The following is a 25,370-nucleotide window of genomic DNA, read 5'->3' as shown; positions in this document are numbered from 1 at the left end:
AACAGTACAAACAGTATTGTGAGCAGCTTAAATTATGCAAACTGTAGCTGAAGCCGTGGCAGAAATGGAAGGCTGTGCTATTTGTGTCAAGCTTTTCATAGTGAAAGGGGATGTCCTGCTTGATTCTCAGTAACAGTTTTCAAAGTACTTTTTAAACTATTTGTAGGGTGCTGAGAGTTCCCAAGCAGTGTTCACAACCAGCGTGTCCCCCCCCCCCCCCCCGTGGGATAGCAAAGCCAGTAACAGTGCATCCTAACTCATCTTTCTTTACCCCATATGCAGTGCAAAAGAAGCCAGTCTAGGCTATTGATAGAAAATTCTTGGCAAGCAAAGAGAGATAAAAATAGTAATTAATCCCTGAAGTCTCAAGAATCTCCATGTGTATAGTGTGTTTGTATGCTTTTCTCCTTTAGCATCCGACTGAAGGAAGTGATTTATTGTGGATTTTTCATCCCTGTGGCACTTTGGTGAATACTGGTGGCATGTTATGTGGTGAAGGCTGCAGTTACTTGTGTTTGAAATTGCACAAATGGCTTTACTTTCTCAATTAAACTCAACATCTTATATTTTATTCTGTGAACCACCCTGAGATCTTGTGACGAAGGGTGGTATACAAATTTAATAAATAAGATTGAAATAAGAATACTAACATAAACATACTGAATGCCTGAACATATCCATTAAACTTATTACATTCTTTTTTGTATTGCCACTTAATAAGCTTCTGGGTGAAGAGAGCAAATGGAGGTTATTAGGACGATCTGGAAACAAGATGTAGCCCATCTGTTGAGAAGGCCTGCACTTATATAATGCAAAACCATGGTTTGTTCAAGCCATAGTTTAACAAACCACAAGTTAACCATGAGTCAAAAAATGACTTTTCCCTCCATTTGCTTTATAGCTGCTCTTACCAGATGCCGTTATGGCTTGATGAACATTTGGGCTGGGATAGGCAACGGTCAGATGGCTGTTGCAGTTGCTCGAGAGTAATCAGGCAGGACTCCAACCTGTCTTTTACAGGCTTTATTTTGGTGCAAACTACTTATAGTGAAAAGCCCCAAAGCTCATGTCTGGCTCAATCACTAGCAGAATCCGGGAGTGGTCATCTTTTGGACCTCCCCCAACATAAGAGTTTCATTACCGCCAGCCTTCTCCTTCCCTCTTTGCAACTTAGACTACTGCGTAGGATGGGCAATGGCAAGGGCGTGTTTCCCTCCTGTCCGGCTTGCCCAGGAGTGGTGTTAAGGCTCCCACCAGCATCCTCTGGTCCTTGCACCTCTTCCCCACCGGAGGTGGGGCTTTCCTCCTCCCTGGAAGAGGAACTGCTTCACAAGATTTTCGGAGGCTCCCTGTAACACAACTGCCCTTCTATTTCTTGCCTCTGAGCCGATGGCAGTTCCCTGACAGCAATTAACAGTGGTTAAGGAAGAATGCTGTGTTAACTTGGCTTGTAAAACAGCAAACGGTGGCTCCAGAAAATGGTTTGTTGGCAATAAGCAAACTTTAGTTAAGCTGCTGTGCTCGGCTTGCATATAATGCTAAGCCACAGTATGGCTTAGTGGCTTAGTGTTTTTGTGAAAACCAGGCCATTCTTGCAAGTTTTTAGTTGTGTAAGTAGGAAGAACCACCTTTATAAACCACTTGGAGGTTTTATTCACAGTTAAGCAGTATACAGATTTTGTTAAAATAAAATAAAATGCTGCAATACATTCCTCAAAACTAGCTTTGACACTCTGCTCTCATCAGGTGTGTTCTGAACCAAATGAACCTTTGAAAACCAAGGGGTGAAATTTGAAGCTGAGTTTTTGAAGCAGCTAATGGGTCTGTTAGTGTGTGCGCGCACATGCCTGATCTCACTTTAACCATCTTCTGGTTTTTGGGTGAGCAGGATACACTGCTCTATATACCCCTCTTCTTCTTCTTCTTTTCTCTATAAGGGTTTAAACCTTCTCTTTTTAAATGAAAACTAAATTATCTAAATTGCCTGTGTAACTTTATCTAGAAGGCTTTTGTTTTATTGAAGGTACAGGATGGCCATATTCACACGTAATGCTAAGCCATACTACTGGCTCCAGGAGGAAGAATGTGCCCACTTTCCTCCTCCCGGGCCCCTTTAGCTCAGTGTGGTGTGGCAGGTTTGGTTCAGTGTGTTATCCAAACCCAGGGTTGTGCTTGAACTCTCTCCCTAACCACAATCTGTACTCAGGGTTTGTTTTTGAGTTCGCTGCCAAGATGCACTGCCTCTCCCCAAATGAACTGACTCAGACCCTGCAATCATCACCTGAGGCCCTTCTTCGTACGCCTCCTCTGAGAGAGGTCCGGATGGTGGCAGCACGAGCATGGGCCTTTTTGGTGGTGGCTCCCTGTTTTGGAATGCTCTCTCCATTGAGGCTCGCCTGGCGCCTTCATTATATATCTTTAGGTGCCAGGCAAAAACATTCCTCTTCTCTCAGGCCTTTTAAACTGTGTGTGCTCAAGTTATTGTTTTTGTTTATTATTATGATGTGTATTTTTGTGGTTTTATATTGTAAGCTACCATGTGATCCTTGGATGATGGGTTGTATAGAAATTTAACTGATGATGTTGATGATGATAGGACCAGGGAGTAGCAAGTTCCTCTCTGGGTTTAGCACATTTTCAGTAAGCCTACAGTTGTCAGCATGTAATAAATACTACTTCCCACTTTGAGTTTTGTTTGTATATTGCTTTGTTCTCATTCTGGTTCTGTTCCTATTACTAGTATAGAATAAGTATACTGGTCAAGTGATGTTCCTCTTTTGACAAGAAGGCTTTCTGGATTTGTTGGTTAGGCAAGGGGGCTGTTCACTTAAAGGAAATGTTGCCTTATTCTACCAGTTTTCAGATTAGGCATTCAGAAGACTTTGCCAATGTACACCTTCCTGCCCTATGTATCTTATGTGCCTGCTTGGTTTTTCCAAATGAAAAAGACACTTCCCTCTTTATTACATTGGACAAAATTGTGGGAGTTATTTTCATAAGCTAAACTAGAACAAAACTAGACGTCAATTCAAAACATCAAGGAGCTGGGTTCAGGAGATACTCAGGGGTCATTCTCTGCCATTTTTCACACATCATATCCCCCCCCCCGCCCCACAATACAGAACTTATATCATTGTATCATCATATCTGAACTACAACACAAGTAGATCAAAAAGCTATTGCAAGAACGTCCATGAATGTTCCCTTCAGCCAGGGATGGGGGAACATGTGGCCCTTCAGAGGTTGTGAAACCCCAATGAGCCCCAGCCAGCAGGACCAAAGGTCAGAGATGATGGGAGTTGTAGTCCGGCAACATCTAAAGGGCCCCAGGTTGCCCCGGCATCTTGGACTTTTTGTGTAAAATAAAATGCTCGTTTCTTCTTTTTCCTTCATGAAAAGTGGATTTGTTTAGAGTTCAGTAGCACGTTGCCTGAAACAAAATTAATTCCGGAGTAGTATTTTACTGTCTCTCATTCTGGTTTGTACTTTGTAGTTTCCTTGACCTCATGCAGCGACTAAAAACGGAGGTTTTGCCTTGATTGCCGGATTTATCTCAAACTGTAGCTTACCATGACCATGCAAACATGCTGACTTCCAGCAGAAGCTTGTACTCATCTAAAATATTCCCTGGTCCTTTTAATGCTAACAAGATGTAAGTGTAAAATCACAATTGTTGGTTGGTTGGTTGGTTTTTTAAATACGGTTTATTCCATTATTTTGTTTGATAATGCGGTTTGCCATGGTATCTAGACTTACAGTAACATTGCCATATCAATAATGCAGGATCATAGTATTTAACTTCTTTTCTATTTCTATGCCAAACGTGTTTTCTGTGGATCTCCAAGTTAGTATTTCTGATTTAACAGGAGCAATGGTGAATTTCATCTATTCCAATATTGGGGTTGTCAGACTTTTGTGTAACATTCAAAACAGCCTAATCTGGTGGACAGAAAGTCTTAAGCATATAGAAATATTTACATCTTCATAAAAATAGTTAGCATTTATTGGACATCTCACAAGTTTTAATTTGTGCATTTTTAATGTAAAAGTGGAGCTGTCTGTCTCATATTCATTTTATAAAGCCAGAAGAGGTTATTACTTGCTGATATTGTTCTTAAACAAAGCTAAGATTATCAGAAGTGAAGTATACAACAGATGTTGTACTGGAAATCAGACACCACAATTCACTGTGCAATTGTGGTCATGCAGATGTCTAGCCTCTCTGACCTAGTTTCATGCAAAACTGATTTAATCCTTCCTAGTCCTAATTATGGGGTTGCTAGTATGCGACAGGGATAGAGGGATTCCTACATATGTAGGGTAAGGTCACAACAAGGATTTTCAGAGACTACATTGTGATGAACTGGTTCCTTGGGCAGAGTTGTAGCTATGGGGCGTCTAGCTGGGTTTTTTACCCCTGGTGAAGCCGCCAGAGGAGGGCCATTGATGCTCCCAACGTGTGTGTGTGTGTGTGCGCGCGCGCGCAAATGTGCATGGGGGGGTACCAAACTGGGTTTTTGAATAAAGCCTAGTTTTGTCCCTGCCTTGGGCAATGTGAATCTGCAGTTATATAGTCCAGCTTTACATGAATCTTGATTCATTCTCTCTCACATTGGAAGTGAATATTGGCTAGGTTGCCATCTCTTGTCGTAGGCCACTACCAGATTTCACAAGGTGAAGTTTTAATTTAATTCTCCCTATTGAGATAAGAAATATCAGTGCCATATACAGTTCTCTTCTCTTGTCCATATTTATGTCATTTCCTCTGAACTGAGAATGTCCTTGTTGACTCTGTGTTTCTCATTGTCAGTGCAGTGCGATTTATTTTGAGCTGAGAGCCAACTTAGTTTAGCCCAGAACTGAACTGCTTCCACACACTCTCTTTTCCCAGTTTGTATCAAAATGAATTTGCAAAGAATAAAGTATGCCTGTATCATTAACTTGTGTTAAGCGCAAAGCACCTGTCCTCTAAAGCAGTGTTGTCCTTTAATACCTGTGTATAATGACACTTGCATAAACCAAAGAAATATTTTGATTTACATATCATGAAAAGATGAGCTATACAAAAGTTGTCACACTTCTCAATATTTTTCTCTCCTTTTTTCTTTTTTGCTTTAGGATTCAAGTGCCCTGTTTGTTCCAAGTTTGTCTCTTCAGATGAAATGGATTTACATCTTGTGATGTGTTTGACAAAACCAAGGATAACCTACAATGGTAAGAAAGTAAGCTAATTACTGCTTGTAGTACGTAACTGAATTAAGATCAGCTGTGAACTAAGTTGATACAATTATTTAAACCAGCAAATACAAAGAACTATTTACTAATGCTTACTTGACACTGATAAAAACCTCACATTTCTGCTGACCCATTCTGTTAATTATTTCATCCATTTCATTTCTAGTCTGCCCTTGATGCCTCTCTTAAATGTTTTTGTTTTCCTTTCATTCTTCAAGAGCCATAATCATTCTAGTTGGGAAACTAGTTGGGATACAATTATTGTTTGGACATAAAATCTTGGTATTTCAGTCGTGCAAGTCAGTCTTTTCTAGTTTCCTGACTTTTTGGTGTTGTCTGAATGGGGCACAAAAATATCTCCTTCCTCTGGAGTAGAGTACTGAAAATGAAAATTGGTTATATCAGAAATCCTGGCAATAATTGACCATCAAGGCTAAAACAAAAAAGTTGTGTCAATATAGCTGGTCATTGAAGAGCAGATACATTTGTGGGTCACAAACAGCAGATTTAAGCTAGTAAACCAGGAGTTAGTGGTTCTGTTTGTTTTGTTCCCAGATTCTTTTATCCAGATGCACACTTACTTAACTTCTCGTAAGAGTACAGAAATAATATAATTAACAAATAATATTTTAGCACTGAGCAATCCTGAGCAAATCCTGAGCAAAACCTTGGGTTGAGATACACCCCTCCCCTTTTGCCCTCTTTCTCCTGTGTGGCCAGAAGAACAACTTCTACTGAGTTTACTTTCAATTTAAAAGGATCTCTTCGTAATGTTATTTGGAAACCAGGAATCCTGGTTTAATACAAACAGTAGTTGCCAAACATTATAACTTGCATCACCCATGGTTTGAATTTGGTTTGTTTAGGAATTAATCATTGCTTTAAACTAGGATTCCTTGTTCACATAACGCCAAGTTGAGAATATTTGGAAATAAAAGTAAGCACTACAGAAGTCTTTCTTCTGGCTGCGTGGAAGGAATAAGGGGGGCTATGTGAGCCCAATGCTTGCTTGGGTTCAGTGTGTCTCATCCATATAATGTCAAACTATGGTTTAGCATTTTGTGTGATCCAGTGAGTCCTATTGTATGTACTTTTTACTTTCTGTGGTCAGACATTGGGTCCCTATCTTTTCCTTAAAACTACAATGTGGAGAAGTGTGTAGGCTTGAGGGGTATACTATATAGATATAGGAATATTTCTGTTGCATAGAACATGGGTTAGAACATGTGACAATTGGTTCCTTTTTATAACATCTGAAGTTCTCAGACCACACAAAATGTTGTGTTTTAGCTAAGTATTATATGTTTGTTTAATTTTGGGATACTTTCTGTTGTAATGTACATAAAGGTTTTTACTTATATTTGATAGTTTTCTAACATGCTGGTCAATCGGTGCAATTCATTCTCTCCCACAACTATTACCGTAAATTTCCATATTTTCCACTACACTCAATGATGTTTGCAGCCTTTTACAACTATGCTAAGATAATGTTTCAGGTCTCTTGCTGTCTTGCCCAGTATGTAAAACATGCTATTTTACAGGGTTTTAAAATTATTATTCCATTGGTGAAGGCATTTAGTCTAGAGAGAGCCTTGTCCTATTTGACTCTTTGAGAACTGTTGTGATCTTTTTAGATGGTTAGATATTAAATAAGCCATTGTGTAACGTGGATTTTAAAACAGATTAGAAATGTAAAGCTATTACAGTAAGGAAGTTTGTAAAGCTACTGTACAACCACAATAGTGTTTAGTATGATATTATTAGAAGACAGATCAAACCTGTTGGTGCTAGCAGTTCATGCAGAACACCAACCGTATCTATTTAGCCTCATTGTTGCCCCATGTGAAATATAAAGCCGCACTGGAAAGAAGTCATCCACCTCTGCTACTGTTGATTGCAAGGGAAGATGGACAAAGCAGCCTTTTCCAAGGAAGATTGCGACTTAGCATTTTGTGCATATAGCCAGGCATCTACAAATACATGTGTGGATTCTTAATACATCTTTCCAATGTCGAATGCTTCAAGCAGGGAAGCAGTGCTATCAGATCTCATTAGCACTGAGGGTTGAAGAAGGTTAAAAAATGGCACAAATCCATAAGGCTCTTTTATTTCCTTTTTTTGTGCCACACTGCCACTGGGCTGCATCAATAGGAGTATTGCATCTAGATCAAGGGAAGTAATAGTGCCACTGTATTCTGCTCTGGTCAGACCTCACCTGGAGTACTGTGTCCAGTTCTGGGCACCACAGTTCAAGAAGGACACTGACAAACTGGAACGTGTCCAGAGGAGGGCAACCAAAATGGTCAAAGGCCTGGAAACGATGCCTTATGAGGAACGGCTAAGGGAGCTGGGCATGTTTAGCCTGGAGAAGAGGAGGTTAAGGGGTGATATGATAGCCATGTTCAAATATATAAAAGGATGTCACATAGAGGAGGGAGAAAGGTTGTTTTCTGCTGCTCCAGAGAAGCGGACACGGAGCAATGGTTCCAAACTACAAGAAAAAAGATTCCACCTAAACATTAGGAAGAACTTCCTGACAGTAAGAGCTGTTCGACAGTGGAATTTGCTGCCAAGGAGTGTGGTGGAGTCTCCTTCTTTGGAGGTCTTTAAGCAGAGGCTTGACAACCATATGTCAGGAGTACTCTGATGGTGTTTCCTGCTTGGCAGGGGGTTGGACTCGATGGCCCTTGTGGTCTCTTCCAACTCTATGATTCTATGAGAGGAATCCTGTCTCTTCCCCACGCTCTCTGCGCATCCTGGAGGAGCTGGGATGGGGAAAGATTTGTGGGCAACCACACACCCAGGCTGGCTCATGTCAAGACTATCTTGGTCAATTGTTGCATGTAACCACCTCATTATTGCACTAACATACCTGATCAGAAATCTGAGAAAGTAGGAGGGTGCTTCATGTATCTTCACCACCCTGGAGGATGATTTGAACAACTGGGTTACTGAGTAGCTGCACATCATGGAAAGTTTCTACCTGCTCCTCCATATTCTCCCAGTCTCAGAGCCTGAAGCATGACACTTGCTACAAGGTATATTGTGCTGAAACTTTGGTTTCAGACTGCTTCTCTTCTTTCATTTCCTTGCTCCTCACAAAAAAAAAGACCCTGAAAAAACCCCTTACTTAGCAATACGGAAAGACTGTAGCCCAGCTTCCACTCAACAGCAAAAACAATGGCTTCATGATCCACTGTGTTCTATGAACAGGCAGCTGATCGCTGCCCCTTAAAGTGGCGATTCAGATGGCAAGTAATGATACCAGTAACAAGGTTCCCTATTTGGAGAATGCCCCCCCCCCCTTGCTTGCTTATTATACTGTGTGTAGCTATAATCTGTATAGCTTGTGCAATTCTCAAGAGTTTTCTACTTGCATATTACCCTTCTGATATGCCTACCTTGTGCTATTTCTGGCTTCTGAGGTAATGGCCTTTTAACTACAGCCTGGTGCTGAGGAGTTAAAACTATTAGTGATACACTCAGTACTGAAGAGATGGAATAGAGGGCAGGAATAGCTTTTCATTTCTACTCTGTTCGAGACACTGGTGTATAGTTGTGCTGAATTTCATTTTCTTTAAATGACATGGTGGTTATACTCTCTGCAAATTTTTTTTTAAAGTCAGTACTCAGAAATGCTGAGCTCCATGACCCTCATAAATAATAGAAATTGAGCCATGTGTGCATAGTTTTTCTTGATTTACATAATTGTTTCTACTGTTGCAAATCAAAGGACAGGCTAACAACCCAGCAACCCAGCACACTGAGTCCTTCTCAGTCAGTTTTCTTCATTCTGAGATTTTAGCTGGCACACTTTGCTACATTTTCTAAAGTTCTAGAAACTTTTATTTTTTTTTTTTTTTAAAAGAAAAAGCTGAGATTTGCAGGAAGCTGCTTTCTGCACACTCTGCCACATTGTAGAATTGCACCATATGGAGTCCTGACTGAGGGTGCGACACACATGTAGTAGTAATTCAATTGGAGGCATTCCTTCCTTCTTCAGGCCTACCATATATTTAATTTTATTTCCTGATAGTGGGGAGTGCCCAGTGCTGCCCAGGAATTTTTCAAAAGCAAAAAATATTGGGGACCAGCATCCAAGTATCTTTAAAAGCTGCTGTCCCCACCTTGGGAATCCTTGTACTTAGTTAGTGATGCTCTCTAAAGATGTGTCCGAATTGAAAAGAGAATGAACAGACAGATAAACCACTTTCCAAAATCCATAGTAGATGACATACTAATGTTGTGCCGTGCAGTGATGACCCACAAAGGGTTAGAGCCCCCAGAAGACTACATAGGCTCCTGGGAAGGTTTGCATAATGCACATCATATTGTGCTGGTTTGGATGATGTTTTCCACGTAGAACCTAGGTCCTACTAACTAATGATTGCCCTAAAAAGTCGAGAATTGGCCGGATGAGTTCCATTATCTAGGATTTTGAAATGGATTATTTAGAGGAGAAACTGCCTTCTGAACTCTGGAGCGGATAGTTACCCTTTTGTGCCTTACTTAAAGCTGTTTCAGTCTGTCTAAGCAATATCTCAAGCAGCTCTGTCGTGTGGTCTCTTGCCTTAGTGTAGTAAATGTTCTTGAGCATGATATGCTATACAGCATGACAGAAAACAGCACAAAACTCAAAAGAGAAAGCTCTAGGGCAGCTTGCTGTCTTGTTCTATTTGGAATGTTAATTCACTCACAGGCAAGGATTCAAGGTTATAAAAACCTGAGCACTGTGCTTTGTACCCCTACAAGTGAAGGTCCAACGTGCCTACACCAAATGTTGGCAGTCCAGGAATCACAAAATATTGTACTTTATCCTTTGACTCTTGGAATAACAACAACAACAACAACAACTTCTTCTTCTTCTTCTTCTTCTTCTTCTTCTTCTTCTTCTTCTTCTTCTTCATACCCTGCCCATCTGGCTGGGTTTCCCCAACCACTCTGTTCCCCAACAAAATATTAAAATACAGTGATCTGTTAAACATTAAAAGCTTCCCTAAACAGGGCTGCCTTCAGATGTCTTCTAAAAGTCTGGTAGTTATTCTTTTTGACATCTGGTGGGAGGGCATTCCACAGGGCGGGTGCCACTACTGAGAAGGCACTCTGCCTGGTTCCCTGTAACTTGGCTTCTTGCAGTGAGGGAACCGCCAGAAGGCCCTCAGTGCTGGACCTCAGTGGCCAGGCAGAACGATGGGGGTGGAGACACTCCTTCAGGTGTATTGGACCGAGGCCATTTAGGGCTTTGAAGGTCAGCACCAACACTTTGAATTGTGCTCGGAAACGTACTGGAAGCCAATGTAGATCTTTCAAGAGCAGTGTTATGTAGTCTTGACAGCCGCTCCCAGTCACCAGTCCAGCTGCTGCATTCTGGATCAGTTGTAGTTTCTGGGTCACCTTCAAAGGTAGCCCCACATAGAGCGCATTGCAGTAATCCAAGCGAGAGATAACTAGAGCATGCACCACTCTGGCAAGACAGTCCATGGGCAGATAGGGTCTCAGCCTGCGTACCAGATGGAGCTGGTAAACAGCTGCCCTGGACACAGAATTGACCTGTGCCTCCATGGAGAGCTGTGAGTCCAAAATGACTCCCAGGCTGCACACCTGGTCCTACAGGGGCACAGTTACCCATTCAGGACCGGGGAGTCCTCCACACCTGCCCGCCTCCTGTCCCTCAAAAACAGTACTTCAGTCTTGTCAGGATTCAACCTCAATCTGTTAGCCACCATCCATCCTCCAAGCACCTCCAGACACTCACACAGGGACTTCACCGCCTTCACTGGTTCTGATTTGAAAGAGGTAGAGCTGGGTATCATCTGCATATTGATGAACACCCAGCCCAAACCCCCTGATGCCCCCAACGGCTGCATGTAGATGTTGAAAAGCATGGGGGAGAGGACATAACCCTGAGGCACCCCACAAGTGAGAGCCCAGGGGTCTGAACACTCACCCCCCCACACACTTTCTGAACACGGCCCAGGAGGAAGGAATGGAACCAATGTATAACAGTGCCCCCAGCTCCCAGCCTCTCTAGACGGTTCAGAAGGATGTTATGGTCGATGGTATCAAAAGCCTCTAAGAGATCCAGCAGAACTAGAAAACAGCTCTCACCTTTGTCCCTAGCCCACTGGAGATCATCGACCAGTGCTACCAAGGCAGTTTCAGTCCCATGATGAGGCCTGAATCCAGACTGGAAGGGATCCAAATGGTCTGCTTCTTCCAGGCGTGCCTGGAGTTGTTCAGCAACCACTCGCTCAATCACCTTGCCCAAGAATGGAAGATTTGAGACTGGGTGATAGTTGGCCATATTGGCAGCATCTAAAGATGGTTTTTTAAGAAGCGGTTTGACCTGCCTCTTTCAGCAGGTCTGGGAAGGCTCCCTCACAGAGAGAAGCATTCACCACCCCGCGAAGCCCATCGCCCAGCTAGCTTTTATAAGCCAGGATGGGCAAGGATCACTCGTCCAAGCAGCCTGTCCACATCCTCGGAGGTAACAGATTGGAATTGATCCCACGCAACTTGACTAGACAGGACTCTAGCACTCTCCCGCCCCGGCCCTGCTCCCATGGTGGAGTCTACCTCTTCCCGAATCTGAGCGACTTTATCAGCAAAAAACTTTGCAAAATCATTGCAGGAGATCATGTGGCCCGTACTGGGCCCCGATGTAGCAGGTGGTTCCGCTAAATTGAGAGCCACCTGAAAGAGTCTCCTGTGGCTGTTTTCTGCAGATGCAATAGAGGCGGTGAAGAAAGTCTTCTTCGCTGTCGCTATCGCCACTTGGTAGGCTCAACATTGAGCTCTAACCCGTGTCTGGTCAGCTTCAAAATGAGTTATCCACCACCGGCACTCTAGCCATCTCAGCGATTGTTTCATTGCCCTCAGATCCATGGAAAACCATGGGGCTGTCTGGGCTCCATGCAATCGGAGAGGGTGCTTCGGAGCCAAACAGTCAGTAGCCCTGGTTAACTCCACATTCCAGCAGGCCACCAGGGAATCAGCTGAAAGGCCATCAGCATGGGATAAAGCATCCCCTACCACTCTTTGGAAACCATTTGGATCCATTAAGTGGCGGGGGCGGACCATCCAAATTGGTCCCACCTCCCTGCAGAGGGAAAGGGTCACGGAGAAGTCCAGCTGCACCAGGAAGCGATCAGGCCATGGCACTTCTTTCGTTTCGCTTTTACTTAGTGTCAGATCACCCACGTCACTAGAGGTGAACACCAGGTCTAAGGCATGTCCATGACTATGAGTTGGGCCAGACTTATTCAGGGACAGCCCCATGGAGGCCATGCTTTCCACGAAATCCCAAGCAGCCCCTTGTAAAGTTGTGTCAGCGTGGATGTTAAAATCCCCTAGGACAACCAAACTAGGTGTCTCCAGGAGAACATCCGCCATGACCTGAAGCAGCTCGGATTCCTCCTTGGTGCAGCAGGGAGGTCGGTACACCAAAAGGAATCCTGTACTTCCCCTATTGCCCAACTTCAGAACATGCACTCAGAGAACTAGGTCTTCCCAATAGGACGCCTGGTGCAAACTAATGACTTCCTAAAAATCTCTGCAAACCCCTCCCCCCAAGGCATGGGTTGCTGTGCGTAAGAGAAACCTGGTAGACAAGCAGCGGCAAGGACAAGCCCATCTGCTTCATCCAACCTAGTCTCTGTTACACATGCCAGGTCACGTCCTCCATCCATGATCAAGTCATGGATGGCAGTAGCCTTATGAATCATTGACCTGGCATTGCACAGCAGCACCTTCAGGTCATGTGGGTATCCCTTGCTGATTCCAGTATCTGTCCGGACAAGACCAGACCCGGAGTAAGGGATAGTCCTCAAATAACGACTAAACCTGCCTCCTTGGTAATGACATGGTCTCGTCTTAGCGTAACTCCTCCTCCAACCTTAGCGTAACTCCTCCTCCAACCCATGATCACTGAGATCAGTTGTCCCAGTTGGAACCTATTTTGATGGGCACAACAGGGCCCATTATGAGCAGCAGCTCATGCACACACAAATCAAGCAAAATAACAGTTGCAATTCTGGATCATTGGTGCTGGAGAAATGTTTTATATACTTAGGCAGCAGCATCCATATTTTGGAGCCAATATCGTACATTTAGAGGCAAGCTCTCTGAAGACAGAACAAACGTTCTGAACTTACTGGCACTAGCACAACATTTCTAGGAATCTGAGTAACTAGGCACCTAGGAGTTTTCTTCGGGTGCTGCATCTGCTGTCTTGCAATTAGTTGAGTCCTTGGAAAGGCATCACACATGCTATAAACAACCTGAATGAAACTCTGCATTTTGCATTTTATAAGTTTATATTTTGTAAGATGGAGCATGGTTGGGTTCTGCTGCAATTGGGAGCTTTGGCGTGCTTTGTTTTCATGCCAGATGCAAACCTTAGGTTAGGATGGTCTAAAATGTACACATGCAGTCGTGCATTCCACATGCTCTTAAAATATGCTGAGAGAAAGAAGTGGACCCAAATACAAGATTAATTTAACAAGGTTTGAATGTCGCTACTTCTATTTCTTTTAAAGCTGTCACATGGGTAAATGCAACTGATATAAGTTAGCTGCAGACTCTGACCCATTATTTTCTGCTTTGACTGTTCTTGAGGTTCTTATCAGAGCCATTAGGCTTAGTTTGGTTTTCCTTTCTCCTCATTCTCCAGTTGATTGTCTTGTTGTAGTTCTTGCCCCTCACAAGATCCATTCTTTGAAATTTTCCTGCTTCTGTTTTCATATAGCAGTATCTCTAGACTCTAAGGCAATTTCAGCCATCTCTAGCAATTTCAGCCATCTCTAGACTCTAAGGCAATTTCAGCCATCATGCAGACTAAAGTACAGTATTACAAATATGTAATTGGGCGACACTGCATATTCATTATTTGGGTGAGTCACCCTGACCTTGCTGCCCTGCTTTCCAATGACACTTGCTTCTTCCACTGTTTGCTAACCTTAGTTTCTTGTCTTGCAGTGTCTTCTATAATAACTCTTAAATTTGGTTTCACCATAATCATGTAACCAGTTTTTAAAATTGCACCTTTATAGGGTGATATTCAACTATGTTTTATTCGGAGATGTTTCTACATCTACACAATAAAAGGCAGAGTAGCTGGTCTGGTCTGTTAAGACTATTCCACGCAGGAATAGTAAAACAGTTGTATTAGAATTAACTGAAAAACCACAAGCTTGCACAAGTACGTTGTGGTTTTGGTTGGTACCAGTAAAGCTTTTGATTTACTAACCCTAGGTAGAATCCCACACATTAAGCAAATAATAAGCCCTTGAGCAAATGTTTTACTTTTGCCATTAACTGAAATGCTTTTGCCATTGGAATTGATAATCTCACAAATACGAATGAGTTGCTAAGAAAGGTATGCAAAAAGTCACTAAAAACAGTTCAGAGAAAAAAAGGGTGTGGAGCTTTTGCACGTGTAGATTTACAATACAGTATGCGTACATTTTCTTATGAGAAATGCACAGGGATTGTTTTCTGTACCTCGTGATTCTGCTGGATAAGAACTACCTGGAATGTCCTACACTTAATCAGTTTCTAACTTTAAAGGTCATTCCGAGGATGTCATAAATTGTGTCTGCAACTGCTGCAGTCTTATGACTTGCTAGGAACTGTACCTGAGGGCAAACCCTGAGCCTTATCTTTCACTATGTTTATGGAGCGATTTTATTTGATTGACCATATAAGCATCTCACAAGAGACCACAATTATTTTGTTGATGTAGCTCTTTGAATCAATAAAAGCAGTTTTCTTTTTCAGGGTTTCTCTGTCCTTATGACTGTATTTTGTAGGTTTGCAGTTGTTATACCTTACATTGCAGCCCTATGTATGTCTGCTCAGAAATCTGCTTAATGGGGCTTACTCCCAGTTAAGTGTGTATCAGATTGCAGCTTTAATCAACATTAGTCATAATTGGAGCAGACCTACTGAAAGCAGTAGGTTTAAGTTTAAGTCTGTTGCTTTCAAAGGGTCTAAGCTGAGTGTGAGTTTTTGGTATACTGTTAGCTAAAGTGTTTTGCTGTTTTTTAAAAAATAAATAAATCCTAAAGCTGTAATTGATCTCTCACAATGTGGATTTTGTTTGAAATGTGATGTGTTTGTTTGAAATGTGACTTCAGCATTTTCTGCAACAGCTTAGACACCAGATAGGGTTGCAATTTATGCCTGCCTCAGTCTTTTCCAGGGTTGCGACTCTGTGACAGAGTTACGCATACTGGAATGATCTTTTCTATTTCAGATGAAAATACCTGTTTTTGTTTTTGTTTTTTAAATCAATTTTCATTGCAGGAAGTGGTGTGTATGTGTTGCTGGTTTGTTTATGTTAAAATCTAAGTAGGAATTTCTGAACTATTGAGAAGGATTTTTGATTGAAAAATGCTTGCTGCGCCAAGACGGAGAATGGTGACATTGTTTAACATTGTAGCTTATTTCATACAGTGTTGACTGTTTACATTTTGAACAGTGGAAACACCCAGTGTTTCCATAATTTGTATAACAGTGTCATCTTACTTACAGGGGTTTAAGCTAATGTGTTAATCTTACCTTTGAAATTGTTTATTTAAGGGCCCTGGTTGCATCCTGTTGATGAATTATGTACAAAATGTCAGGCTGAGAGATATGGTGGAATACAGAACCTAACATCCACAATAACAATGGAAGAGGTGCCTGAACAGTTGGGTACACATGCAACTCAACTGGAGTGGTCTCCTAATGGATGTGGCTATGCAGGTTTTTACCATAGCAAGTCTACATTCAAATACTTCAGAACTTGCAGGATTACTGTACATCTATTCCTATTGGTCCCCATTTTCAACAAAACAACTTCAAAGGGAGGCTCCATTGTGAAATTTTTAAACTACAGTGGTACCTCTAGTTATGAACTAAATTCATTCTGGAGGTCCATTCTTAACCTGAAATGGTTTGTAACTAGAGGCGTGCTTTCGCTAATGGGGCCTCTTGCTGCTGCGCCGCCGACACACGATTTCCGTTCTCATCCTGGGGCAAAGTTCTCAACTCGAGGTAACTCTTCCAGGTTAGCAGAGTTTGTAACCTGAAGCATTTGTAACCTGAGGTGTTTGTAACTCAAGGTACCACCGTATAATGCATTAACAACTTTTTTGAGGCACCTTACGTTTTACTTGGGTGACAAGTAGCATTCATTTTCCTCTTCTAAGTCTGCCCTATAGTAGATTTCTTTCTGGCTACAACTCTGCGGAACTTTTATTTCACTGGATGGGTATTGTAGACTGAAACACCTGGTAGACTGAAACACCTGTGAGTCAGAACAGAGGCAGTTCTACACAAAAACATGTAGATATATATAGTTGTCAGTAGGTTTCCAACCGAAGGTGCTTATGTCCATAATGTTTTTCCACCGTAGTGTCTAGAAAATTGCTTGTTGATAAACTGGTCCAGGCTCACAATGATGGTGAGTTGAATTCCTAGTAGAATTTCCCACGTGTTTCCTTTCCATTAGTCAATCTGAGCCTGGACCAGTTCATTCAATGGGGCATTCTGGTCCTACTTCTTTCGTTTTATTTAATCACCTTCAGCACACATACCTTAAGGTGATATACAAAATACAATAAAAACAACGCAAGCAAATCCTAAGCAGGCAGGGAGCTATCCATCCTGCTGCAAAGCTTCCTTGAACAAAAATATATTCAATAGCTTCCAGAAAGTACAGTGTGTGTATGTCATATAACGTGACAGGAATACCGTTCTACAAAACTGGTGTAGCCTGCTCCAAGTTACTGTGGAGTGGACTTCTGATATCTTTGGAACTTGAAGGAGAAGCTCTTCTGAAGTCAGCAGCGACCCACTTAGTATATATGGCATGAGGTTGTCTCTCAAGTAACCTGGTCCTGAGTTGTAAAGGATCTTACAGTGGCAATGCCTTGAATTTGATCCAGTAGCAGAGTGGCAGTCGGTGAAAATCCTACAAGCCAGGTTTTATGTCCTGGCAGCAGTTTGCCCCCACAAGCCACCATATTCTGCAACAGATGAAGCAGAGTCCAGACCAAGGGGAGCCCCCCATGTATCCCCATTTGTTGGAAACCTCCTGATTACTACACACACACACACACACACACACACACACACCACTATCTTCCACTACTGCAATTACTCAGTATTCCCCCGTATATTGAGGAGCCCCACACCTGGCTGTGAGGGACATGGCTGTCATCGACATTGGGGGTGGGACTGGACTAGCTAGCATGGATCCCTTGTGCATGTTTTCAGTGCTTTTGGTTTCCTGTAAACACCCCCAAAAGTCTTCTTTCTAGGAGGATCAGATCACCCACCGGTGTCAGTATCTTAGTGGTTAGGACTCTGAACATGGGTGCTGCCTTAGCTTCTGCCTTCGTAGCTACTTCCCCTCATTGACTCTGTTTCCGTGCAACGCTAAATCAAACCATGACTTGGTGCAGGCTCCCAGAGAGGAGATTGTGGCTCGCAGCTGCTTTGCTCTTCCTCTGGTCTCACTGTTGTGAACCAAGCCACAGTTTGGTTTAGTGCATTGTCTGAACCCAGGCATGTGATTTGTCTTGCTCCAGGCAAGCCACAAGTTGTAAACCAAGAACAAATCTTGGCTACAGCTCATGACAAACCACTAGCCTGGGCTCAGATGACATGCTAAGCCAAACTTTGGTGTAACTCTCACAAGTGAAGACAGCTATGACACCTGAGGGCTTAACAGTGCCTACCAAGTGACAGTGAAGAGGGGTTATTTCAAACTACAAAAACTTGTTCTGCAAGTACACTGGTTTGTCTATAAGGTGCTAGAACTGTTTTGCCCTGAATCAGCCCATTGATGTATGTAGCTCAGTACTGTCTAACCTGGCTGGCCCTCCAAGGTTTAAGGTGGAGACATTATTCAGACCTGCCTGGACCCTTAATTGGAGATGCTAAGGTTTGAATTTTGGTCTTCATGTACGCAAACCATTTTTCTTTTGTGAAGTGATTTAGTGCTATATTTTTTGAGGTCTAAAACTTTCAGGGAAGTCATATGTCTTTTATATTGGTATTCCCGTCTTCATTGTGGCTCTATGTAAGCACTCAGAATGGGTAAACATCCTCAGAACAATGTTACATGCAGCATTGGCCACCTCCTGGAGTCTACCCTACTCTGCTCTCCATGTGTTTGCTGTAAATGTCTACTTTGGATGTGTGCTTATAGAGCCCCTCAAATGAAAACGTAAGATCCTAACTTAGGGTCATTTGAGTGAAAGGCAAGAGTAAATAACACCCTATTTTGGGAGGTACGGTTCTACAGGTACACATGCCAACAAAGAGAGGTTGAGGCAAGCATGACCGTATTAACTCATCACAATCCTTTGACTTACCAGGAAGAAAATGCATTGTTAACAGCCATATTGAAGTCTTGCTAAATGTGTAAAAATAAAGCTACAGACAGGTTTGAAGCTTGTCCTTTGTTAAGAGTAAAATCAAAACATCCAGAGCTTCTTGCCATAGCTTGATTTGAGACAGAATGCTGCTGAATCCCAGTTGTTGGAAATTTCAGGAGGAGAGAGTGTTATTTTGCTTGGGTCCTGCTTGTGGGCTTCCGATAGGTATCACTTTGGCACCCTGAGAACAGGCTACCGGACTGGAAGTGCCATTTGCCTGTTGCAGCAGGCTCTTCTTAGATTCTTCCGTAACTTTCATTAGGCTATGCCACTTGCCTTGTTTTACATTTTACTAATGTATCAGATTTTAAGATTGGTTTGATCATTGTCAAATTATATTTGTATGAAATCGACTTGACATACAAGATGTTTGCTTAATTTACCAGTATCAGTGACTGCAGTACATAATTAAAAAAACAACAACAAGCTTTCTCACTAATTTTACACACACTTTATTAAGCGTCTCTCTTTTCTTTGCATTCAATAGAGTTCTGCTTTGAGGACTTAAGCACTTGAGTCCATTGTTGCTTGCCCTGGCATGTAAAATAAGCACAAAGGAGATGAAGTTTGCGGGGGGGGGGGTGTCAAAATGTCAGGCACTTAAAAAAATCTACATGTTATGGAAATTAGAAGTATCTCTGCAACTTAGGGCAACTGTCACTGGCCTAGGAATAGCATTTTATTCTCGGCGGCTTCTGTACTATTACTAAAATAAAATCTATTATCACTCTTGATTTTTCTAGGGGAGTGCACATTGTGTGCTGCTTTTGTGATGGTCTGCTATCATTGAGGGTTCAAGAACAAAAAAGTATTCAGGTAACATGCCTGATCTTTCATCAGTCAAGTTGTAGTGCTTGTCTGTCTCTCTCCTTCCCTCCCCCTTTCCGCCCCCATTTCCACTGAAACAGATGAGTTGTTTTGGATGCTTCGTCTGAATGGCAAATATTTCTGTTATGAAGCAGAGCATGGAATCCTGTTGGATGCTTTCATTAAAACCAATATATATTGCAGATAACAGGTTTTTGTTTTGCTGTCTGCTTTACTCATGCTGCCTTGACCTACATTAGTATAGACGTTTACTAAGAAGAGCTTTTTATTTTGCATTTTGGGTGCATGAAAGCTACTGATTCCAGACTTGATATAAATGTCTACAGAAGCACCTCGTATATTGAGTTCACTGACGCACAAGCAGCATTTAATTGATTGGCCTTTAAATAGCTATCTCCTTTTCTCCAGTGGTAAAATCTTTACATACCCAGCTACTAAATATCAAAGCATATAATAAGTTATGCCTAACTAGCCTCCACCGTAAGCAGCTGAACCTGAAGTTGGTTTGAGGAAGGCCAGGCCAGATGTAGGAGAGAACTCTGGGGTTTCTATTTCTTTATCATAGATCTTGCTAAGCAAGGGTGTGACTAAGTGCTGTCTGCACAGTCTGGGTTGCCTTGTGGCAGCCGGTAGTGATATCATGGCAGTTATGGAAACCTCCACAGCAGTACAAATTGGTTTGCTCCAAGGTTCATGTACGACTTTGTTCTCTCTGTGTGTCATGTTCTCTTTGCATTTATCATGCCACACTGGTGATAAACCAGAGATGATTGGGTTGTGCTCAGAATCTGGCATTGATTCACTCCAAGCAGTTGCTTAGGGTATAGTTTCTCTGTACGTCAAGGTTACGGTGACAACATTTGCTATGCAGAAGAGGAGACTGAGGAGAGCCTTGTGGTATGTGAGTCTTAGTTTATCTGGCTGCCGTGGAGACTGTAGAGTAGACTTGTGGAAATGGCTCTTTGTGGGAAAGTCTGTAAATGCATTAGGCACTTACATCAATTTGATCTGAAACAAGACTTGAATTTTAAAATTGCTTCTAAAAATTATGCCTTCATAACAGTGGATTGTGCAAACTCAGAGCCTGCCAGGATGAGGCTCAGAGGTGATTGGGGATTGGACAGAAAATTCAGCATCTTTTATCTTGTGAACAGCCCTGAGATCTTGTGATGTAGGACGGCATATAAATCAGATAAATAAATATTTAGAGAAGATGCCTTTAAAGTGCCAAGTGAATCAATCGGTAAAACAAAGTGAGCTTCTTCATAGTGTAGGCATAATACACTTAGGCCTCGCTGTCCAAGCCAATCAGGTTTCCCTTGGTTTTTAAGTATCCCACAAAAGCTTGGAGTTCATACCCTGCCAACTGGCTGGATTGCCATAATTTTAGGTCATGGCTGTGTGCAAGGGGGTGGGGAACCTTTTTGACCTGGTGGACCAGATTTTTATCTGTCTCCATCACCACAGTCCAACTTTACCAGGCCAATAGCCAAACAACTGGCTGTTGGGTGCTTGGGAAATGCTGTGCAAAGCACACTGCAAGCTCTGTGTTTCCCAAGAGTTGAGCAAAGGGCCAGAAAAGCTGCTTTCTGCAGGGATCGGCTGCACAATCAAGTTTCCCCATGGGAAGTTAGATTGCACAGCCATTCCAGCCACATCTGTACCCATGAGCATGATGCGTGTGGTTTTAGGAAAACAGCTTAGTTGGCCAATTTGGGATGTAGGCCAAATTTGGCCTGCGGTCTGGAGGTTCTTCACCCCTGCTTTAGTGTTAGATGAGTTGGGGCAAGCACAAGTGAACTGCCAGGGTTGTGTGTTCCTTCTCCTATAGGGCCAGGGTTACTTTGGCAGAGTTTAGTTATGCTTTAATTAACCCCAGCCTTACTGTGTATTCAAACAAATAATCTAATTACAGTTGTACCTTGGAAGTCGAATGGAATCCGTTCCGGAAGTCCGTTCGACTTCCAAAATGTTCAGAAACCAAAGCACAGCTTCTGATTGGCTGCAGGAAGCTCCTGCAGCCAATCGGAAGCCTCAGAAGCCCCGTTGGACATTTGGCTTCCAAAAATAGTTCACAAACTGGAACAGTCACTTCGGTGTTTGCGATGTTCGGAAGCCAAAAGGTTCGAGTACTAAGCTTTTCGAAAACCAAGATACGACTGTGTTGTAATAAGCTAACTTGGTTTCAAGTTGGCATAGTATGAAACTTACCAATGTGTATGTTTAAACCAGGATCCTACCAACTAAAACGAAACACTACCAAAATTATTATCTTAGCTATTTGGGAAGAGGAGTACAGAATGGAGCATGTAAGCCCAGTTCTTGGCTCGGGCCTATTCAGGCATGTTTTAATTATTGACTAGAAACAGAAGGTTCATAAAGCCATGCCAGTATAGGTAGAAATTGCTTCTTATAAACTGCGGACATTTTAATTTGACCAGCTTCTGCGAATTTTTCATACTGTGGAAATAGGAAGATCTGTTACCTTTCATGTAGCATACTGAAATTGTCTGAAAAGTATTTCATAAAGATTTCACAGGAACAAATAAGAATTTGTTTCCAGCCCTAGTTCTGTGGAGAGAATTAGCAATTCTGATTTTTCCTTACTGATTTTTATCTCAACACAGAGAGATCAGTTTATAGTAAATCTTGACATTAATTCAAAGGATTCATCACAGAATTGTTGTCGCATTGGTATTACAGCTTTGTCACCTACAAAAATATCCCCGTTTGGGGGATCGTTGTATCTACTACTACTAGTAATTTACTAAGAAAATGCTCCATTTGGGTGGGAGGAACCCCTTCTTGGCTGTTTTTGTCTGGTCAAATAGAGAGCATGCTTGAAAAGTTATTCAGTTGTATGAATAATTTACAAACTTTTTACTCTTTCATTAGTTAAGAAGTTGTAAACTTCCAGTTTCTGCTTCTTCAGTAGAAAAAAACAATTTAAGGTATCTATGCGCCATCATTCATAACCTACTTTGAAATTAAATTCTGGCGTGTTGTCACATGCCTTTGTTTTTACACCATCAGAACTCACTTTCGCTCCACAAAAAGAGATGCCTCCAAATTCTGGAGCTGATTTTCAACTTCTAATCAAGTGGAAATAGACATGGATTGCAAGGGGAAAGGGAAGGTCTCACTGGTTCTGGAATATCCTTGTTATTTAGATATGGCAGGCATAGATTTAGCCATCCCTAGCTTGCACAGGTAGAAAGAAAGGCCAATCCACTTCTTGTAAGAGGCAGTTTCTAGGTGCAGCATACATGGATAGGCACTCAGCACAATTTAATCCAAAATTGGCAATGCTGTGCAGAATTTAAACCTCTTTCACATTCATCAGCTGCTTCAAAAGCCTGGCAGGTGGTGCCCGTGGAACACTGCTTTCCAGGTTCAGCGCAGGAGTAGTAGTTGGCTCTGGCAAACCTCTGCCAGTTTGAGCGAAATCTGGTGAGGTAAAGCTACAGAAATCAAGCGCATAGGCTTATTTTTCAGAAATTCTGCCTCAGGTTTTGTCCAGCCCTATGTCATCTGGAAACCATATTGCACAACTTGCAATCTGGAAGCGAATGGGTGTATCTAGTGTTGATGTCTAATTACTTTTTATGATCACCACTTCAGCAGTAGGGATGTACAGAATCTAGTATGTCAGAGGTGCTTCTTTTCCATGTTCAGGCTTCAGGTGATAAAGGTCTCTGTTCCATAAGGAGGTATATACTATAAATATTGATCTTTGAATTATGGGGAAGGCTGAGAGAGCATTTATATTATTTTCTGTATATCTGAGTTGAAATATATTTTATACCATCAAAAACAACTCATTTTCCAAGTGTGGATCCTTAGTAGCCAAGTGGGTACCATCAATTTAGAACACGAAGGTTAGTAGGCTTGGGGAGAAACCCCCAAGCAACCCCCCCCCCCACAAAAAGGCTTTGGAAGAAATCCCTAAGAGGTGGAAAACCCCAAAAGACCCTGTGAGGACCAAGCATGCTTAATGGTCACAGAATGCTGTCGAAGTGTTCAAGGGTGGAAAACTGAGAGAACATGGGATGCATTGGAGTTTACTGAAAGAGGGCATGGCTGGCTGACTGGCTGGAAAGCTTTGATGCAGGTCTTCCTTGTTGTTTTCTATCTGCACAAGCATGTGAGGTGTTGTAATCTTTAGCCCTACATTTCAGTAGCTTGTTTCACAACAGTATTCCATTGGACTAAATCAAACCACAGTATGATTTGATTTTGTGACTGTTAACTTCATTGAATGTTAAACGTGATAGATCTCATCTTCCTTGCCATTTCTTTAAAGGATATTGTCAATACTAGGAATGAAATATATATATTTTTTGTCTCTGTTGTGTTTTGCCTGTGTCTGTAGAGGACGTGCTGAGTAAAGATGCTGGGGAGTGTGCAATATGCCTGGAAGAGCTGCAGCAAGGGGATACAATAGCACGATTGCCTTGTCTATGCATATATCATAAAGGGTAAGTACATGCGAAACAGAATGCAGCAGCTGGGACTTGGAATCATAGAATTGTGCAGTTGGCAGAGACCCAAAGGGTCATCTAGTTTAACCCCCTGCAAGGCAGGAAATTCAGCTAAAGTATCCATGACAGGTGGCCATCCAACATTTGCTTAGAAACCTCCAAGGAAGGAGAGTCCACAGCCTCCCAGGGGAATCTGTTCCACTTAACCATTCTAATAATTCACTGAAATAATTTTAATAGGTTTGCATTTAAAAACTGTCAAAAATGAGATTTGACAAGGTGGGATTTCTAGAGCTAATCCCGTCAGCGTGCTTACTTTTCCTGTTAATTGTTTTTCTTTTGAAATCTTACTTCATAGAATGCAAGGACCCTCAAAAAGACGCCTTTACTGAGGTTTTCCAATATATAGCTTATTGATTGATTGATTGATTGATTGATCACTTACAAGTCTGTTAACCATAGATAATCTCAGAAACAACCCAGACATTATAATTAAAGAAGCGGACAAAGGTGGAGCTGTCGTCATCATGAACAAAACTGACTACATTCAGGAGGCTCACAGACAACTTTCCAATACCGCCTTTTACATAAAATTGGACTCAGACCCCACACAAGAATACAAAAAAGAACTGAACAAGATTGTTAAGGAGCTACCCCCACACATCTAAGAACAGATCCTCACTAACACACCAACAGAACCGCGACCAGGAACTTTCTATCTTCTACCTAAAATACACAAACCAGGCAATCCAGGACACCCCATCATTTCAGGTATTGGCACTATTACAGTGGGTGTCTCCGGTTATATGGACTCTGTTCTGAAACCATATGCCATCAGTGCTCCCAGCTATGTACGTGACACCACAGATTTTCTGAGGAAAATACAATCTTTAAATAATCTTCCCAACAATACTATACTAGCTACTATGGATGTGGAATCTCTGTATACCAACATCCCACACAACGATGGTTTACAAGCTATAAGGAACACCATTTCAGATAAAACCACAGCGGACTTTGCCACCAAACTCTGCCAATTTGTCCTTACCCACAACAACTTCAAATTCGGTGATGACCTGTTCCTTCAGATCAGCGGCACAGCAATGGGCACCCGCATGGCCCCACAGTATGCCAACATCTTCATGGCAGATTTAGAACAACGTTTCCTAAACTCCTACCCACTCAAACCTCTCTTGTACCTGCGATACATTGACAATATTTTTATCATCTGGACACATGGTCAACAGACCCTGAACACCTTCCACCAGAAATTCAATGATTTTCACCCCACAATCAACCTAACAATGAATCAGTCTATGCAAGAAATACATTTTTTGGACACTACTATAAAAATACAGGATGGGCACATAGACACCACCTTATACCGTAAACCAACTGA

At 42.1% G+C, this 25,370-nt stretch overlaps 1 protein-coding gene across 2 annotated transcripts in view; it reads left to right on the top strand.

Annotated features, from left to right (window-relative positions):
- ZNRF2 (zinc and ring finger 2) overlaps positions 1 to 25,370 on the top strand; it is a 56,235-nt gene that overhangs the window by 22,321 nt on the left and 8,544 nt on the right. For both annotated transcript variants that reach the window (XM_081833922.1, XM_081833923.1), the window contains exons 2-3: positions 5,119 to 5,214; positions 23,863 to 23,968. In XM_081833922.1, the coding sequence (XP_081690048.1) occupies positions 5,119 to 5,214; positions 23,863 to 23,968 (202 nt within the window). The remainder of the gene's footprint in view (positions 1 to 5,118; positions 5,215 to 23,862; positions 23,969 to 25,370) is intronic.

Source organism: Podarcis erhardii, assembly GCF_964252035.2.
Source record: "Podarcis erhardii genome assembly, chromosome: 12".
NCBI lineage: Eukaryota > Metazoa > Chordata > Lepidosauria > Squamata > Lacertidae > Podarcis > Podarcis erhardii.
The sequence above is the reverse complement of the archived record's forward strand: the minus strand, read 5'-3'. Positions and strand labels throughout refer to the sequence as shown.